The sequence below is a fragment of the Electrona antarctica genome, assembly GCF_951216825.1.
Source record: "Electrona antarctica genome assembly, chromosome: 1".
NCBI classification, from domain to species: domain Eukaryota; kingdom Metazoa; phylum Chordata; class Actinopteri; order Myctophiformes; family Myctophidae; genus Electrona; species Electrona antarctica.
This window is the reverse complement of record NC_136806.1, coordinates 4,683,724-4,705,051: the sequence shown is the minus strand read 5'-3', so window position 1 is coordinate 4,705,051 and position 21,328 is coordinate 4,683,724. Positions and strand designations below refer to the sequence as shown.

General features: G+C 45.5%; 1 protein-coding gene across 1 annotated transcript in view; it reads right to left on the bottom strand.

Moving 5' to 3' along the window:
• Positions 1–21,328, bottom strand: part of brinp2 (bone morphogenetic protein/retinoic acid inducible neural-specific 2) — a gene marked incomplete at its 3' end in the record, with an annotated part of 362,351 nt that overhangs the window by 158,988 nt on the left and 182,035 nt on the right. Inside the window, exon 3 of the mRNA XM_079507203.1 lies at positions 10,609–10,799. Within this exon, the coding sequence (XP_079363329.1) occupies positions 10,609–10,799 (191 nt within the window). The remainder of the gene's footprint in view (positions 1–10,608; positions 10,800–21,328) is intronic.

The window sequence follows — 21,328 nt, the reverse complement described above, 5'->3', positions numbered from 1 at the left end:
CCACTGATACAGAAAAATGAGGTATTTCAGAAAAAAATAAAAAATAAAATATTTCGACGTCAGGCCTAAATGGGTTAAACCGTGTTGCAGTACTGTATGTACAGTGTTTCACTTTCAATTCACACGTATCCTTGCCTATGATTGCATGCCTTGACATCAAGTATAAAGACTTGACATCAAGTATAAAGACTTGACATCAAGTATAAAGACTTGACATCAAGTATAAAGACTTGACATCAAGTATAAAGCCTTGACATCAAGTACAAAGCCTTGACATCAAGTACAAAGACTTGACATCAAGTATAAAGACTTGACATCAAGTATAAAGCCTTGACATCAAGTATAAAGACTTGACATCAAGTATAAAGACTTGACATCGAGTATAAAGACTTGACATCAAGTATAAAGACTTGACATCGAGTATAAAGACTTGACATCAAGTATAAAGACTTGACATCAAGTATAAAGACTTGACATCAAGTATAAAGACTTGACATCAAGTATAAAGACTTGACATCAAGTATAAAGACTTGACATCAAGTATAAAGACTTGACATCAAGTATAAAGCCTTGACATCAAGTATAAAGACTTGACATCAAGTATAAAGACTTGACATCAAGTATAAAGACTTGACATCAAGTATAAAGACTTGACATCAAGTATAAAGCCTTGACATCAAGTATAAAGCCTTGACATCAAGTATAAAGACTTGACATCAAGTATAAAGACTTGACATCAAGTATAAAGACTTGACATCAAGTATAAAGACTTGACATCAAGTATAAAGACTTGACATCAAGTATAAAGACTTAACATCAAGTATGAAGCCAGGGCAACCAGCAGCCATTCCGACGCTGTAAATGCTGCTAGTTTTTGCGTCACATCACACAAAGTGGTGGGTAAATGATTTAATCTGATCTACTGGAGGCAGTGTGTGGTATAGCTGCCACTTCAGTGAATTAATGAAGAAGTTACTTCCCCTTCCCTCCCTGTTCACGATGCGATGATAAACAGCTCTGTTGCCGTATATATAGGATATAGACCTAATCTATTCACTCTCTGGGTAGACTGATCAACCTGTCAGGACTGATCAAACGTTAAGTGTGTAACGTTAACCAGTTAATAGTGTCTACACACTTGGATCAGCTAACACAACACATACTCCCATCCATACAACACCCTGGATCAGCTAAACACAACACATACTCCCATCCATACGACACCCTGGATCAGCTAACACAACACATAGTCCCATCCCATGCCCGGCTGTAGAGCACAGAGTCACTAGACCGGTGCCCGGCTGTAGAGCACAGAGTCACTAGACCGGTGCCCGGCTGTAGAGCACAGAGTCACTAGACCGCTGCCCGGCTGTAGAGCACAGAGTCACTAGACCGGTGCCCGGCTGTAGAGCACCGAGTCACTAGACCGGTGCCCGGCTGTAGAGCACCGAGTCACTAGACCGGTGCCCGGCTGTAGAGCACCGAGTCACTAGACCGGTGCCTGGCTGTAGAGCACCGAGTCACTAGACCGGTGCCCGGCTGTAGAGCACCGAGTCACTAGACCGGTGCCCGGCTGTAGAGCACAGAGTCACTAGACCGGTGCCCGGCTGTAGAGCACCGAGTCACTAGACCGGTGCCCGGCTGTAGAGCACCCAGTCACTAGACCGGTGCCCGGCTGTAGAGCACCGAGTCACTAGACCGGTGCCCGGCTGTAGAGCACCCAGTCACTAGACCGGTGCCCGGCTGTAGAGCACCGAGTCACTAGACCGGTGCCCGGCTGTAGAGCACAGAGTCACTAGACCGGTGCCCGGCTGTAGAGCACCGAGTCACTAGACCGGTGCCCGGCTGTAGAGCACAGAGTCACTAGACCGCTGCCCGGCTGTAGAGCACCGAGTCACTAGACCGGCGCCCGGCTGTAGAGCACAGAGTCACTAGACCGCTGCCTGGCTGTAGAGCACAGAGTCACTAGACCGGTGCCCGGCTGTAGAGCACAGAGTCACTAGACCGCTGCCCGGCTGTAGAGCACCGAGTCACTAGACCGGTGCCCGGCTGTAGAGCACAGAGTCACTAGACCGCTGCCCGGCTGTAGAGCACCGAGTCACTAGACCGGCGCCCGGCTGTAGAGCACCGAGTCACTAGACCGGTGCCCGGCTGTAGAGCACAGAGTCACTAGACCGGTGCCCGGCTGTAGAGCACCGAGTCACTAGACCGCTGCCCGGCTGTAGAGCACAGAGTCACTAGACCGGTGCCTGGCTGTAGAGCACAGAGTCACTAGACCGGTGCCCGGCTGTAGAGCACCGAGTCACTAGACCGATGCCCGGCTGTAGAGCACAGAGTCACTAGACCGGTGCCCGGCTGTAGAGCACAGAGTCGGTAACGATGGAAGTTGGAGGTCCATGCCCCACCCGGCTATGCAGTATACCCGTTGTACCCGTGTCAGAGTACCCGTTCCACCCATCTGTCTGTGTCCCTTTTATGCCCATAATATGAAAATGGAGTTCTCAACAGGCCTGAAAATTAAGGCCCGGCCATACCTGGGCCCTCATCGAACCCTGTACACTCAAGACACTGCCCCCGCTGCCACCCTTAGATCTCCATATATGGAGCTGACCTGTTCTGACATTTCATATGTTGATCTGACCTCATCAAACCCTGTACACTCAAGACACACTCCATATATGACCAGTACAGAATTCATTCCATATGTTGATCTGACCCTCCCCATGCCCAGCAGTCTGATGTCACCCAGACGGATGTGTGCACGCGACCTCATCCCTTTAGGGATGAGGTCGCGTGTGTCGAATTTGAAGTCGGCGGTGCGAACGGTTCTCGAGTTACGTTGATTACAGCCATACACACGTATACGTACAGACGTAGACGTATACAGAGACATGGTGCATTCATAGATAAGATGCTACAGACGATGATGGAACATGTATGATATGCAGATGTATGTGTTTACTTGCTCACATTATGCTATGGATGTTATACTAATACTAAAGATAAGACAAAATCTGTAAGCATGTTATTTACATGTAGATGAGTCAGATCAGATGTTTGATGTTTATCTGCATGTGGTATCATAGTTTCTTTGAACTGTAGTAATAACATTGCTTGCTGCAGTTGCTGCACTCTATTTACGGTAATTGACCATTTACCCTGTCATGGGTTGACAAGGGGTTAATGCCACTTAGTGGCACTTAACCACTTAATCCCCAGCATCCTGATTGTGGCTTTCTCAGAAAAGAGCAGAGCGAGAAACTGACAGTGCGTACGTCGCACCGGGCACGTAAGACTCATTTTTTACTCTTGCATGGTTTCATCTTCAAACATAACATAATGTCTGCATATTTTACCTCAGGCATAGCAGTGACTTGTACCGAAGCAGTACACACACTATGAATTAATCAGAGAGAGAGAGAGAGAGAGAGAGAGAGAGAGAGAATATTGGACAGAGAAAAGGGCTGAAAGAGTCATGAGAGAGAGGCAGAGACTCTATGGAGTCTCTGCCACAATCTCATTGGTATGCAAACTGTAGCTCTAGCCTCAACTCGTCTGTCTGAGGCCGTTAATTGAAAACGGACTAACGGAGTCAAGCCATCACTCTGTGTGTCTGACTGTGTCTCCCACGACACATGTAGGAGACATGGGCCTATCTCCTGGCCTCACAGAGACACACGTAGGAGACATCGGCCTATCTCCTGGCCTCACAGAGACACACATAGGAGACATCGGCCTATCTCCTGGCCTCACAGAGGCTCCATGTAGGAGACATCGGCCTATCTCCTGGCCTCACAGAGGCTCCATGTAGGAGACATGGGCCTATCTCCTGGCCTCACAGAGGCTCCATGTAGGAGACATGGGCCTATCTCCTGGCCTCACAGAGGCTCCATGTAGGAGACATGGGCCTATCTCCTGGCCTCACAGAGACACACGTAGGAGACATCGGCCTATCTCCTGGCCTCACAGAGGCTCCATGTAGGAGACATCGGCCTATCTCCTGGCCTCACAGAGACTCCATGTAGGAGACATCGGCCTATCTCCTGGCCTCACAGAGACACACGTAGGAGACATCGGCCTATCTCCTGGCCTCACAGAGGCTCCATGTAGGAGACACCGGCCTATCTCCTGGCCTCACAGAGGCTCCATGTAGGAGACATCAGCCTATCTCCTGGCCTCACAGAGGCTCCATGTAGGAGACACCGGCCTATCTCCTGGCCTCACAGAGGCTCCATGTAGGAGACATCGGCCTATCTCCTGGCCTCACAGAGGCTCCATGTAGGAGACATCGGCCTATCTCCTGGCCTCACAGAGGCTCCATGTAGGAGACATCGGCCTATCTCCTGGCCTCACAGAGACACATGTAGGAGACATCGGCCTATCTCCTGGCCTCACAGAGGCTCCATGTAGGAGACATGGGCCTATCTCCTGGCCTCACAGAGACACATGTAGGAGACATCGGCCTATCTCCTGGCCTCACAGAGGCTCCATGTAGGAGACATCGGCCTATCTCCTGGCCTCACAGAGGCTCCATGTAGGAGACATCGGCCTATCTCCTGGCCTCACAGAGGCTCCATGTAGGAGACATGGGCCTATCTCCTGGCCTCACAGAGACACATGTAGGAGACATGGGCCTATCTCCTGGCCTCACAGAGGCTCCATGTAGGAGACATCAGCCTATCTCCTGGCCTCACAGAGGCTCCATGTAGGAGACATGGGCCTATCTCCTGGCCTCACAGAGGCTCCATGTAGGAGACATCGGCCTATCTCCTGGCCTCACAGAGGCTCCATGTAGGAGACATCGGCCTATCTCCTGGCCTCACAGAGGCTCCATGTAGGAGACATCGGCCTATCTCCTGGCCTCACAGAGGCTCCATGTAGGAGACATCGGCCTATCTCCTGGCCTCACAGAGGCTCCATGTAGGAGACATCGGCCTATCTCCTGGCCTCACAGAGGCTCCAAAACACTGTTGACTTTGTCGACTAAAACTATGATTAAAACTAAGCTATGATGACCAGCTCAGTGGCCTTGTGGTTAGAGTGTCCGCCCTGAGACTGGGAGGTCGGGGTTCGATCCCCGGCCGGGTCATACGAAAGACTCTAAAAATGGGACCCAGTGCCTCCCTGCTTGACACTCAGCATCAAGGGTTGGATTGGGGGTAAGTCCCTGCGACATACTAGCGTCATGTCCAGGGGGTGTACTTGTACATCAAGCTGCCTCGCGCTACAGAAACAGGAGATAGGCTCCTTCCCCTATGGGCCCCATGGCTCGGCAAGGCTACTTATGATGACTCGGTCTGAGTCAGTTGTCAAACTATAGGCTAAAATTTTAAGGGGGACTAGTGCAGACAATACCGAATAAACTTGAGTAAAATGTTAATGAGGCACTACTGGAGAAGAGATCCAGTAGAACTAAAATAAAACGCTAAAATCGCCGATCTACAAGCTCACAACGCGTCGCGAGCTTGTAGATCTGCTATTTTTGGCACACAGCCGAGTATATACATTTAAATTAGGCATTTCAGCGCCATTACGGCCCGCCAAAAAATATATTTTAGTCCACTAAACCAAGATTCACACCAGATTTAGTGGACTGAAATATTCCGATATTTAGTCGACTAAAACCATCCGTCATCTCGGATGACGAAAATGTGGCAAAAAACTATAAAATTGAATTTTATTCAAAAGACTGACAAACTATAAAAATCAAACACTGCTCCAGAACGCTAGCCTGGCTTGGCCAGCCTCATAGCGGAGATTCACTGAAGATTCTTCCCCGCATATGAGTCTGGACTTCGGCCATAGGCAGCTTGAAAAGTGGGCGTTAGTAGTTGCCTTGACAGACAGATCCATCTAGCCAATCAGCATAACAAAAAGCTGACGTCACCACACAGTGCGCTGGTCCGCTCCTCATACGACGGCAACCACGCTAAAAACAACAAGGTCTGTTTAATAGTTTCTACTTTATACGTGAGCGAGATATGTCGGATATATGTCAGAGTCTATATCTGAAATAACTGCTGTTCTTATCGTTTCTGTGTAAACTTTTAAACTTGTTGCGTTGAGGGCAGCCATTGTTGTTTTGAAAGTCCTGCAGCATGAATGTTACGTCACCATATACACATGAACCAATCAGAGGCTGCTTTTCACTGTTGTACGGACAGCCGTTGAAACGCAGTCACTGATTGGCCCGATTGGCCCCGGTCATTTTCTGATTTCTCCAGCTTCCGCATACACTCTGTCAATGAGCCCGAGTCCAGACTCATATGCGGGGAGGAAACATCAGTGAACCCTCGCTATGAGTCTGGCCGCGCCAGGCTACCAGAACGCCCCCTGCAGACCAGACATCACACTGCCAACAACAGAGCCCCCAGAACGCCACTGCTTATGACGCAGCCTTCGATCCGACCACACACAGCTCTGTTTGTTCAGTTGATTATCGAGAGGAAAAACACGCCGTTTTTCTCCTCCATCGCACCATCAAGGGTGTGTGTGTGTCTGCTGTGTGCATGAGGTTGCATCAGTGGGCGTGTAAACAGTGAATAGTGCTTCAGGTTGGCACACACACACACACACACACACACACACACACACACACACACACACACACACACACACACACACACACACACACACACACACACACACACACACACACACACACACACACAGTGACTGCGTGTGTGTGTGTGGCATGAATACAGCCAGCTTGAAATCTACATGCTATAATCTCTCTAGTGGAGTTTGCATGTTCTCCCCGTGTCCCCTAGGGTAGGTACCCTCACAAAAACATGCAGTAATCCTGGTCTCTAGGGGCACGGTGGCACAGTCGGTAGTGCTGTCGCCTCACAGCTAAAAGGTCCTGGGTTCGATTCCCGCTGTGGGCGCTGGGGGCGTGTTCCTTCCTCTACGTCATCAGTGCCCATACCCGAGGTGGGGTTGGTGAAAGGGCCTTTCTGTGTGGAGTTTGCATGTTCTGTCCCCGTGTCTCCTAGGGTAGGTACCCTCACAAAAAACATGCAGTAATCCTGGTCTCTAAACTACCTCCCCCAGGGTCAGCCGGGGCGCCTGATGGAGGGGAAAGGAACTGGTTGGAATAACGTGTTCCTTCCACCCGCTACGTCCAACCTCGTCGAAGTGGCCAGTAAAATTTCTGGGAGAACCCAAGCCCAACTCATAGAACTGTACAAGAGGCAGATGCTTAAGAGAGCCTCCTCCCTCCTGGAGGTCTCGGATCACCCACTTTGGTCTGAGTTTGAACTATTGCCCTCAGGTCGTCGGCTGAGGGTGCCCACTACAAAGACTAATCGGTTCAAACTATCCTTTGTCCCGGCTGCTATTCAACTGCTGAAGAGCAGATAGCACTTTATTCTTGCCTCTTTGCACATACTACCCACTAATGGACTTTTGCTGACTTTGCTACTTTGAATGTCATGAATTCTCTGTCTCTAGTGCCCTGTTCTTAGATCTCAGTCTTGTATTGAATGTTGTTGTTGTGTGTATTTTTTACTATGATCTGGCTGCAAACCAATTTCCCGCAAGGGACAATAAAGCTAACCTTGAACCTTGAACCTTGAACCAGGGAAACTCCCCCCTGTCAGGTGTAAAGGAGCAGCTTGGACACTCAGGCATGAAGGATGCATGATGAGTTCAAGTCCGTTGCTCTCCCCAGGTTGGCAGAGGGTGTGTAGACCATAATATTTGAACGCAATCTCACAAGCACTTTGAATTGTAGGGCGAGAACGGGAAGGAGGAACGCACATGCATGTCACATCTGTTTACATCGGTTCCAGCCACGCGAACAGAGCCAGGACGTCACACGTTTGCGGTTGATTGATCGATTGATTGATTGATTTTTTTTTTTACCTGTTCTGACATTCCATATGTTGATCTGACCTCATCAAACCCTTTGCACTCAAGACACACTCCATATACAGTATGGCCTGTGCATGCGAGGTCGCTTCTCGCCCTCAGGCGTCATATGTTATCTCGGCATGTACATTATTGTTGAGTGGTGTAAACCACTCCTACAACTGGCTTTTGTGTGCATAAAAAAATGACCATGGTTGCTATGTTCAAAATAATTTCTGACGTAATTAAATCACACCCGGGTGAACTGGATGACCGTAGCAACCGTGGTCATTTTCTCTGCGCAAAAAAAGCCAGTTGTGAAATCACATCCGGGTGTGATACATACATTTATCAAAAATGATAGCTTTTTTTACTTAACATATTTTGTGTGATTTCATTACGTCAGACATTACGTCAGACCACAGCTGATCATGCTATATAAAACCTTACACCACTCAGTTCACACGGGTGTGATTTTATTATATACAAATGTTGTTTTTATTCCCATTTGACAATTCCCACGCCTGTTGAAATGTACCAGCATCCATCTCTACTGCATCAAAGCGATGTTGAACTTGCACCAGTAGCTAGCAGTACATGGCCCAGATATGTCCAGATCTTGTCCGTCTTGATCTGCGATTCCACTGTGAACAAATTCAAGTTCTACTAAAGTTCAACATCGCCTTTAACCCATTTTGGGTGGGAACCCCTTTTGGTGTTTCAAGCATTATGTTATACTTTAGCTATTGAAAAATAGAAGATCTACAAGCTCATAGCGCGGCACCGAGTGCCGCGCTACGAGCTTGTAGGTCTGCTATTTTTGAAAAATCTTGAAAATGAGGCTCAAATCTTTGAATATATATTCTTTCAGAGTGAACTTTTTTAACTAAAATCTTTGCTTCTGGGGGGTTCCTGGAACATCATATTTTCAGATGGGGGTCGGTGGCCAAATACATATAATGTTTGGGGTCCTTGACATGAAATATTGAGCACCCCTGATACAGAAACATGAGGTATTTCCGAAAATTTTCATAATTTAGAAGACATTTTTTAAATTTCGACGTCAGGCCAAAATGGTTTAAAAGTTAGACAAGTGCCACGGCCCTGCCAGATTGGTGCCTGACTCATCGACCCGGTTAAATAATAACTACAAAAATACAATCTATTTTTTTGTCCGAGGGTCTTGATACAAGAGAGACTGCATGGTTTTGGCATTTGAAGAGCAGCGAGCTGCGCCGTATCGATAGCATGAGGTCAGCGCTCCCGCGGCAGCGCGGCTGGTTTGGGTCTTGTTCTTTTGCGAGGGAGCAGATCGATAGTGTTTCAGGCGGGTTACTCCTCTGACACGAGACTGAAGGTAAGAAGAAATCCAATACAGGCGTCGGGAAGTCTCTGCCGAGACGCTGCTGCGCCACATTTAATCCTCCCATCATTTTTTTTGGCAAAGGTTTATGCAGCTGCGCCTACGTTTCTCAATCTGTTTCGCCGAAACGAGAAGGCTATATAATGGTATGAGATTACAAAGGAACCTTTTGACAGCCACAGCAGGTGGAGAGTATTTAAGATCACGTTGCTAGTGTCAGATAAAAGGAACAATCCAGAAGCTTTCCGGGGGCCCTATTATCATGACAGCAAAACTGAACCCACCCGCACCCTCAAAACTACTTTAATTTAAAAAATATGATCTTTTTTTTTTTTTTTTTTTAACAGCAGAAAGATCCACAGTAGTACTTTCTAAATGGTAAATGGTGCATTTATATAGCGCCTTTATCCAAGGCGCTTTACATATAGATTGTGCATTACATTAACCCATTCACACACCGATGGCGGCGGAAACCATGCAAGGCACCAACCAGCACATCAGGAGCAATTAGGGGTTCAGTGTCTTGCTCAAGGACACTTGAGCAAGTTCGAACTGGCAACCTTGCGGTTACCATCCAGCCACTCTAGCCCTGAGCCACCGCCGCCCCTTTCTGAAGACTTGAGGATCCCGGTATGCCAAGTCGGTGCCATATATATTCTTTGGGTACTCGTACATAATCAACCTACCTAAGCATGGTTCCCAAACAGTGTGCCGGAGCACATTGGTGTACCATGCTGACGAGACACCCACAAAACAAGTATACAAAAAGTTGTGCATCATTATTTACATATTTCAGACATGCTTTAGTACAGTATCTGCCTTTGCTATTTGCTATTAAAGGGGAATACCACTCATTTTCAACATTGAACTATGTCATTAATATACCTTAGAGTTGTGTGGAAATCCCTTAATTCTATTTAGCCTAGAACTGGTGACATGGCCAAAGCATTTCCGGGGGTCCCCAGCCAAAACGTTGAGAACCCCTGGTCATGTGATCAGTGACATCACGAAGATGTACATTGCAAGCCAAAGAGTACATCTTTGTGATGTCACTGACCACATGACACCAGGTTCAAGGGGGGGGGGGGGTCCTTTTATTATTTCAACACAGCAAGTCGTTATATTAATGACATAGTTCAATGTTGAAAATGAGTGGTATTCCCCTTTAACTCATTTTGGATAAAAAACAACAACAATGCTGTCTCTATCCTCTAGTGAAAAGCCGTCAGCTGCGCCATGACTCATCGTCAGATCACGGTACATTTATTGACAAGAAAAACAAAAACAAAAACACTTGGAAACAATTGACTTTCTTGTTAATGCAGATGTCATTTTGTGCTTGATCCCTGCAACAAAAATCTCTCAAAAAAGAAAAAGGAAAACACTTTTCTTACCTCCCAAGGTGGCAGAAACCAGGAAGTGCGTCCCATATTTCTTGATGAGGTTGTCGTTGATCTGCTGCATGGTGGGGCGTCGGCCCAGCAGCCGCAGGTTGCGCAGGAACTCGGGCGCCAGCGGCAACGGCGCTTTGAGGAAGTCTCTCTTTTCCGTGGCCAGGCTGTTGACCTTCCAGTGGCTGAACTCCCTGCACAGAACAGAGAGAAAGAAGCACATGATATGAAGTTATAGGCCAATAATGCACAGTACGGTGGCGTGATGGATAGGGCTGTGAATCTTTGGGTGTCCCACAATTCGATTCGATTCCGATTCTTGGGGTCACGATTCGATTCAACTCGATTCTTAATCCAAAAACTTTTTTTATTTTTATTCAAAAGCATTTTTTTCCAGATTCAAAACGATTCTCTATTCAAAATGATTCTCGATTCAATACATAGGATTTCATCACAATCTACTTTAGTCTTGAACTGAAGTGACTACAGTAACTTGAAAATGACAGAAGAGATGATGTTTACTGTGATTAGGGTAAGCTAAGCTTACATTTCATATCACAGACACCATGTATTGAAAACTGTACTGTGACCAGAAAAAAAAGAAAAAAAAAGAAAATCGATTTTTGGAAATTATGAATCGATTTTGAATCGTTCATAACGGAATCGCGATTCTAATTCGAATCGATTTTTTTTGACACCCCTAGTGATGGACCACTTCCCAGTGGCCACCAAGCCCCCGGTGAGGCTCTCCAACGTTGAAGCACTCGGCCCTACTGGTCAGAGGTGGGACTGGGAAATATATCCGTCGACTAGACTTTTTCATATATTTCATATACTATACTGTAGTTTACCCGTTAATAATAATGATGATAATTGCATTTTTATAGCGCTTTCCCAAGTGCTCAAAGCGCTTTACTCACTTCCCACATTCAACACACCAATGGTGGCGAGCTCACACCGACCGACTCATTGGAGGCAATGTAGGGTTCAGTGTCTTGCCCAAGGACACTACGACATGTGGACAGGAGGAGCCGGGATTCGAACCGCCGACCCAGGGATCATTGGACGACCTGCTCTACCTCCTGAGCCACATCCGCCCATATTACAATAATAATATATGAACACCACGTTGTGTACAGTGTGGGTAATTTAATAAAGGTAGCGCGGCGATGTTTCACAGAGAACTGTGGCCCATTGAAATGAGTTTCTGCTTCCCAGCATGCATTGCACTGTTGCACTGTGTTGCGCGACGATGTTGCACAGGGAACTGTGAGCCGTTGAAGAGCAACGTGTAAGTGGTGTCGTGTTAGGCAGCTGACGTGAGGTCACTGAATTGGTTAGGCAACCAACTGTGGTGTAACACAAACAGCAGCAGCCATTGCTTAGCTCTTTTATAGTAAAGATACTGTATCATATGTTTAGAGAACCACCTGGTTTAAAGAACCTTTAGGAAGCAAACCCAAAATAAGAAAAATATCTGACCCGCAAGTGAACTGAGTGGTGCTGTACTCTTTACGCGTGTGTGTGTGTGTGTGTGTGTGTGTGTGTGTGTGCGTGTGCGTGTGTGCACGTGCGTGCGTGCGGCTGCGCAACAGTGACACTGTGACACAAAAACTGCATTTCCGTGCTTAGACAAACAGACATTCAGAGGGACACACATTGCTGTGTATAGGAGTGGCTAGCACCACTTTTTATAGAAGCAAGCCCAAAAAACCCCCACAAACCCGCAAGTATACCAATATTTTCTCTCAGGCGACTTCACAGAAAAACAAGCCCAAAGTCAGTCATCATAATCGGACATGGCAACCACTGCTGTCGTGGGATTAGCTGTCCGGCCCACAGTAAGAACTCCAGAGAGCTCATCATAGTTGGAGTGGTCAGCTCTCGGCCCACTGAGTGGTCAGCTCTCGGCCCACTTCAAGTATCTCCATAATCATTTCATCCGTGCCTCTCGCAACATGGCGAAACTCCTGCAAGATGTTGAAGATTATGCAAATATCAGCAGGAAAGTCCACTGACATCTGCATAAATTTGCACAGGAAACAAGAGCCGTTGAATATCAATGTATTGTGGTATGCATATTTTCTCACCAAAGAAAAATGCTAGCAGTGGCACCCTCGTTTCCCTTGGGGACAGATGTGCACAGAAGAGCGCACGCACACACACACACACACACACACACACACACACACACACACACATTCCCTCGTGGTATCTCTTGCGATGCGGTGAGGTCAAGAGTATGCTATTACCGCGACGATACTGTAATTATGCTGTCGGCGGTATTGTGGCTATAGAGCACGTTTTTAAACAGCAGCCTGGCATACATCAGCCGTCACCCGGCATTCTTTGAAAGGACTAAAAAATGGAGCTTGAAGCAATATTTCTTTGTGTCTTTTCACTCTGCTGACAGAAAAGGTCCCGTAGTAGTAAAAGAAAACAAGAAATGACTCGAGTCATTATCAGCTTGCATTCCATTCTCTTGCATATTGTGCCTTAGTGGGGCTTTCTGTAGTCGCGTTTGCAGTCTCTAATCATGGTGCGGTGGGGGAGAGGAGAGCGGGCATAGTGTCCCATTGGCCGCGGGGCTAGTCTCCCATTGGCCGTATATAGGGCTAGTCTCCCATTGGCTTATAGAGGCCAGCTAATAGAGGGTATGCGCGTGACATCATCATCATACCCGGAAGTTATGCGGGAATGCCTAATGAGTGACAAAAAACTACTTTCTGGCCTTGACAGCCCATACATCCAAACAGAAAAGTCCAATTTGATTGAATTAAATTACTTTAAACTACATTAAATTCACTTTGCCACTCGATTTGCCACTCGATCTGCCATTCACCTTATGCATGCGCATACCCTCTATTGTGTAAATCTTGCTACTAGACCACGTGACTAGACTATAAAGTCTGATCATTGATCAGCTCTGCAAGCCGATGAAAATAAATCCAGCAGGAATAATAATAAGGGCTCAAACAATATGAAGACCTTTCATTTTATTCTTCAACGCTGCCTTTGGTGTGGAAATATTCAGTGGTGTAAATAAACGAAGTGCATTTTGACCTAAAAATGTCTTCTACATCCTGATTTTTCAAAAATAGCAGACCTACAAGCTCATAGCGTGCCACTCGGTGGCGCGCTACGAGCTTGTAGATCTGCTATTTTCCAATAGCTAAAGCATAACATAATTCTAACACCAAAAGAGGTTCCCGCACAAAATGGGTTTTAAGTTCTGTACTTAAGTACAATTTTGAGGTATTTGTACTTTACTTTATTTGTACTTTACTTCTACTCCACTACCTCTCGGAGGTAAATATTGTACTTTTACTCAACTATATTTATTTGAAAAGTTTAGTTATTATAGTTACTTTGTAGATTTTGATTGTTAGTACAAAACATACATTAACCAATTCAGCCCTATGTACATTTCAGCCATTTGAAAACAGCTGATCTGCAAGCTCACAATGCGTCACATCGCTCTATCGCATTGCTTTGTACAAATGAAAATTCTAAAATATATATATTTTTAAGATGGTTTAAAACCGTCTACTGATGTGGGAAGGTCTGACAAAATTATTGTGTATACCAGTGGTTCCAAAAGTGGGGTCCGGGGACCCCCAGGGGTCCTTGAGGGAGTTCCAGGGGGGACCCAGCTAAATGATCATTTGGACCCTTATGGGTCTGTAACTCAGAGAGTGTACAAATGGAACCAAATGGACCCTAACTGGTCCATTTGGTTCCATTTGTACGCTCTCAGAGTTAAATTAACATTGATTTTACAATTATAAATTGGAGGTCCCAGAGATAGAAATGCCATTAAATGGGGGTCCGTAGACTAATGCATGTCAAACTGGGGGGTCCTTGAAATTAAACGGGTTGAGAATCACTGCTAGAGACATAAAATCTTCTCTTACGGGGGGTCCCTGGCATATCTTTTCAAATGGGGGTCCGCGGGCTGATTAGTGTCAATTTGGGGGTCCTTGACATGAAAAAGTTTGGGAACCACTGGTGTACAGGACTGGGGGACCCGGGAGGGTCACACTTAGGTGGTGTACAGGACTGGGGGTCCCGGGAGGGTCACAGTTAGGTGGTGTACAGGACTGGGGGACCTGGGAGGTTCACAGTTAGGTCTGGTTTATAGGACTGGGGGACCTGGGAGGTTCACAGTTAGGTCTGGTTTATAGGACTGGGGGACCTGGGAGGTTCACAGTTAGGTCTGGTTTATAGGACTGGGGGACCTGGGAGGTTCACAGTTAGGTCTGGTTTATAGGACTGGGGGACCTGGGAGGTTCACAGTTAGGTCTGGTTTATAGGACTGGGGGACCTGGGAGGTTCACAGTTAGGTCTGGTTTATAGGACTGGGGGACCTGGGAGGTTCACAGTTAGGTCTGGTTTATAGGACTGGGGGACCTGGGAGGTTCACAGTTAGGTCTGGTTTATAGGACTGGGGGACCTGGGAGGTTCACAGTTAGGTCTGGTTTATAGGACTGGGGGACCTGGGAGGTTCACAGTTAGGTCTGGTTTATAGGACTGGGGGACCTGGGAGGTTCACAGTTAGGTCTGGTTTATAGGACTGGGGGACCTGGGAGGTTCACAGTTAGGTCTGGTTTATAGGACTGGGGGACCTGGGAGGTTCACAGTTAGGTCTGGTTTATAGGACTGGGGGACCCGGGAGGGTCACAGTTAGGTCTGGTTTATAGGACTGGGGGACCCGGGAGGGTCACAGTTAGGTCTGGTTTATAGGACTGGGGACCTGGGAGGTTCACAGTTAGGTCTGGTTTATAGGACTGGGGGACCCGGGAGGGTCACAGTTAGGTCTGGTTTATAGGACTGGGGACCTGGGAGGTTCACAGTTAGGTCTGGTTTATAGGACTGGGGACCTGGGAGGTTCACAGTTAGGTCTGGTTTATAGGACTGGGGACCTGGGAGGTTCACAGTTAGGTCTGGTTTATAGGACTGGGGGACCTGGGAGGTTCACAGTTAGGTCTGGTTTATAGTTAGTGTCGAGCAGCAAAAGAAAAAGGAAAAAAAGAACCCATCTACGAGATCCATTTCCGGGATAATGACATGCCCGAAATAGAGATGTCAAGTTGAAGCATGTGGTTAATAAGGAACAGTCCCTTTAATCCATTTTGTGCGGGAACCCCTTTTGGTGTTAGCATTATGTTATGCTGTAGCTATGCTCTGCTATTGAAAAATAGCAGATCTACAAGCTCATAGCGCGCCACCGAGTGGCGCGCTATGAGCTTGTAGATCTGCTATTTTTTGAAAAATCGAAGAACGACTGACATAGAAACATAGCTTTTTCAGAAAACTGTCAGGATGTAGAAGACATTTTTAGAATCTGATCTCAGGTCAAAGAGGGTTAATTTGGTGTAATGGTGAGAACCGTATGCTTTCAGCAACACGTTGAGGAGATATCTATATCCCTCACCACGGAGTGTGAGGGAATATATATTCATATGGACTCCAGACTGCTCCAGTGCCCAGTCCAAATGATTCTGCCATTGATTTAACCCATTTTGACCTGACGTCGAAATTTTGAAAAAAATTCTGAAATACCTCATGTTTCTGTGGTCAGTGGTGCTCAATATTTCATGTCAAGGACCCCAAAAATGATATGTAATTGACCACCGACCCACATCTGAAAATATGTTATTCTAGGAACCCCCCCAGAAGCAATGATTTGAGTAAAAAACGTTCGCTCTGAAAGAATATATATTCAAATATTCGTGCCACATTTTCACGATTTCTCAAAAATAGCAGACCTACAAGCTCGTAGCGCGCCACTCGGTGGCGCGCTACGAGCTTGTAGATCTGCTATTTTTCAATAGCTAAAGCATAACATAACACCAAAAGGGGTTCCCGCCCAGAATGGATTAACTAATGTATTACTTTCCCCACTGCTGCTCTGTCCGTCATCACACAATGATGGGAGGTAATTTTCACTGGAATTTTGTACTTGACAAATTACAGATAACTCACGAATAGAATTAACCAATATTTATTATAGAATCAGAATACATTATTAATATATTATCTTGGCGTTCGGCTCTGCTGCATATTTCTCCCTGCTCGGCATAATTATACAACCATGTGGGCGACTGTGGCTCAAGAGGTAGAGCAGGTCGTCCAATGATCCATGGGTCGGCGGTTCGAATCCCGGCTCCTCCTGTCTACATGTCGAAGTGTCCTTGGGCAAGACACTGAACCCCAAATTGCTCCCGATGTGCTGGTTGGTACCTTGCATGGCTTCTGCCGCAATCGGTGTATGAATGTGTGTGTGAATGGGTGAATGTAATGCACAATCTATGTAAAGCGCCTTGGATAAAGGCGCTATATAAATGCACCATTTACCATTTTTAACCATCATTAAAGATGGAGTGCCGTGATTTATTTCCACCCTAAAACATGATCATCAGGTCATATTGTTGTATAAGGAGGTATCATTTTTTTCAAAAAAGTGTACAGTATTTGTCAAAATGTTGTTTTTATGTGGACACGCCCACCAGTTCATTAAGTATGCCTGGTTTGCCTGGTGGGTGGTGATGGGTGGTGATCCACCTGAACTGAAGCCGCACCCACAGCTGTAGTTGTATGATAAAGGGGGAGGGGTTAGTGGAGGGGCTGATAGTGTGATGTCACGATATCACTGTTTATTTCATTGGCCCGTTTGACTGTCAAGAGTTCAGCCTTAAATACAAAGTTAATACACCATTGCACATAAAAACGACTCCAGCGTGTCTAATGAAGTGCTGTCACCTCCTAGACACATGAAAAACTGGAAATTGTGGCACTCCATCTTTAACCATTAAGAGCAAGGAGATAGATATACAATAACTATACCCTCCCATGGGGAACAGAAATAGCAGAGCCCACCGGTGGTGCTGGGGTGGCGGTGGGAGCAAACATAACAACAACCAAGAATCATATGCAGAAGGAATGCAGGAAGAAAGCATGCAGTCTAGGTGAGCTTAAATACCCCGCCCGATTGGTCAGCTGACTGCCACCTCAGCGTATGACGTGTGGGTCTTGCAAACACTGTATACACCCACATAGTAATGCAGCATATTAACCCCTCGAGTACAAATATGTCTCATGAGCACAGCATGAAGCCGCTGGAGTATATCTGACTGAACTAACTCCGCAAGCTATACGTATCATAATGTGGTAGATTCGATCACGATCAAAAACTGCCTACTGTATATGGTCTTTGTAATTGTTACACATATCGGGAATTCCATGTGATACTACTGGTCCAATGCAAATGGACAAACTACAACGTGTGTAAACGAAACAACAACAGAGATTAAAATAGGGTGAATTTTGCATCCCAAAATGCAGTTTATAGTTAAGGGACGCAATAAAACAACGACCTCTGCATCCATGGAATTACTACTACACTGTTTTCTATTCTAGTTTATTTTGCTAGCTTTAGTTATAATAATCACTTCTTCTTCCGTTTTCTACATGAATATAACACACATTATAACCATATCAAATTAAATGAGAGTTAAATGCTGCAATTTGTAAAAATGGCAAAATATGACTCACTAACATCGTTGAAGTGGGACTCATAAAATGTCCCTGGGACTAATTTAAAGACCACCCCTGCATCCCGGGACTCATTACATTGAAAACCTATTTACATCACTGCAACAATGAAAACCTATTTACATCACTGCAACAATGAAAACCTATTTACATCACTGCAACAATGCCCCCAAAATATCTGTTTTCGTACATATACTGTAATAACCTTTTATCACCCGTGACATGAAGCTCTCACCAACACTTTCCGAGCGTCTGCTGGAGGCATGCTGATTGCAACGTTAGCCGCGCGACAAACGGGTCGTTGTGCTTTTAATGCAGAAACCCATAATGGTCTGGTTTACTTTGTGTGGTGATCACATGCATGGGGAGGTATTGGTCTTGGCATAGCAGTTAGTCCACATTACACGGCCGCTCAGTGGATGCTGATCATTAAGCTCCAGAGACTGATCTACTGAGACTGATTCAGACTGATGTGTTCTCTGGCCGTCTCCACGCCGGCCGAGCAGCGGAAGGTTAACTGACGTGGTTTACCTTTGTCCTCCTCGCTCCGCTCTCTAAGAGTTGACGGTGAGAGAGGTGACCATCGTGGGCTCCCGGCCGTCCCACCACAGATAATGATGATAGATGGTGTTAATTAAAAGGTTTTTAAAACACAATAACGCACGTTATCACACCTTCTGGGCCAGCAATGTCCAAGCTACTGTGTTTTGCTGAACCAGGGGGACGTTTTTTTTTAATGCCAATATAAATTAATCAAATATCTAGCTATGCAGAATTCTGTATTTTATTTATTTTAGCGGTGGATGATTGCCGTAGCGTGGCATTATTAAAGAGAACACCTGGATATTATTAGATATTAATTGAGACCGAATTGGTCGCAGTTAATATCTATGGAACTGTGCATTTCCCATCAGTGTGTTGGTCGGGCACGTGACATTATCAGGGATGGAGATCGTGTGTGTGTGTGTGTGTGTGTGTGTGTGTGTGTGTGTGTGTGTGTGTGTGTGTGTGTGTGTGTGTGTGTGTGTGTGTGTGTGTGTGTGTGTGTGTGTGTGTGTGTGTGTGTGTGTGTGTGTGTGTGTGTGTGTGTGTGTCCGTCCGTGCGTGGTTTATGAGGTAAAACATGTTTTTTTCCAACAGTCTGCATTTTGATAACAGTTTCACACAGCCAATACCAAACAGTTGTGTGACTTTTATAACGAGCAGCAGTTCCACCTGAGTCAGGTGCAAACTCACCTCTTAATAAGAGGCGACCCACATACTATTTCTGGTGCAGAAAATACGAGGGGAGGGAGGGAGGGGGGGAGAGGGGGAAACTAGTGTCCACAACCTTCACATTTTCTGCTTAACTTCGCCGCACTGTGCCTCGATTGGAAGCCAGCTTCAATCCACACAAACCGTTTGCCAGCAGCGCCCATTTAACTATAATTCAATTCAAACTCCTTCAAAATTACATTAATTCAAAAAAGTTTATATATGTTTTTTCTTCTGCAAAATGGTTCTTTTTAATACCATGTCAGCTCTGGAGCAAAATCATAAAAGAAAAAGTTTTACAAAATAATCATGTGGGAGGGCTGGTGGTCCCAGGGAACATGCAGCGGCTTCATTAAAAAAAAGCTCTTCTTGCTGACTGAGTGGACCCCACTGTCTGGGAAGTGGTTCAGCGTGCTGAGTGGACCCCACTGTCTGGGAACTGGTTCAGCGTGCTGACCTGAGGCCAGAACCCAGACTATATACAGCTCTCCATGAGGTCTGCAATGCTCCCAAACTGGCACCGTTTCACATCTTGCAACATTACTCTTACTCGTATACTAATGACTAATCCTGTTCAGCAGCTCATTACGCCTTATTTTATACTGATAGCAGGAGAAACCATCAGAGGAACCATCTACAAGCTTATTTTATACTGATAGCAGGAGAAACCATCAGAGAAACCATCTACACGCTTATTTTATACTGATAGCAGGAGAAACCATCAGAGAAACCATCTACACGCTTATTTTATACTGATAGCAGGAGAAACCATCAGAGAAAAGATCTACAAGCTTATTTTATACTGATAGCAGGAGAAACCATCAGAGAAACTATCTACAAGCTTATTTTATACTGATAGCAGGAGAAACCATCAGAGAAACTATCTACAAGCTTATTTTATACTGATAGCAGGAGAAACCATCAGAGAAACTATCTACAAGCTTATTTTATACTGATAGCAGGAGAAACCATCAGAGAAAAGATCTACAAGCTTATTTTATACTGATAGCAGGAGAAACCATCAGAGAAACTATCTACAAGCTTATTTTATACTGATAGCAGGAGAAACCATCAGAGAAACTATCTACAAGCTTATTTTATACTGCTAGCAGGAGAAACCATCAGAGAAACCATCTACAAGCTTATTTTATACTGATAGCAGGAGAAACCATCAGAGAAACCATCTACAAGCTTATTTTATACTGATAGCAGGAGAAACCATCAGAGAAACCATCTACAAGCTTATTTTATACTGATAGCAGGAGAAACCATCAGAGAAACCATCTACAAGCTTATTTTATAGTGATAGCAGGAGAAACCATCAGAGAAAAGATCTACAAGCTTATTTTATACTGATAGCAGGAGAAACCATCAGAGAAACCATCTACAAGCTTATTTTATACTGATAGCAGGAGAAACCATTAGAGAAACGATCTACAAGCTTATTTTATACTGATAGCAGGAGAAACCATTAGAGAAACGATCTACAAGCTTATTTTATTCTGATAGCAGGAGAAACCATTAGAGAAACGATCTACAAGCTTATTTTATACTGATAGCAGGAGAAACCATCAGAGAAACCATCTACAAGCTTATTTTATACTGATAGCAGGAGAAACCATCAGAGAAACCATCTACAAGCTTATTTTATACTGATAGCAGGAGAAACCATCAGAGAAACCATCTACAAGCTTATTTTATAGTGATAGCAGGAGAAACCATCAGAGAAAAGATCTACAAGCTTATTTTATACTGATAGCAGGAGAAACCATCAGAGAAACTATCTACAAGCTTATTTTATACTGATAGCAGGAGAAACCATCAGAGAAACCATCTACAAGCTTATTTTATACTGATAGCAGGAGAAACCATCAGAGAAACTATCTACAAGCTTATTTTATACTGATAGCAGGAG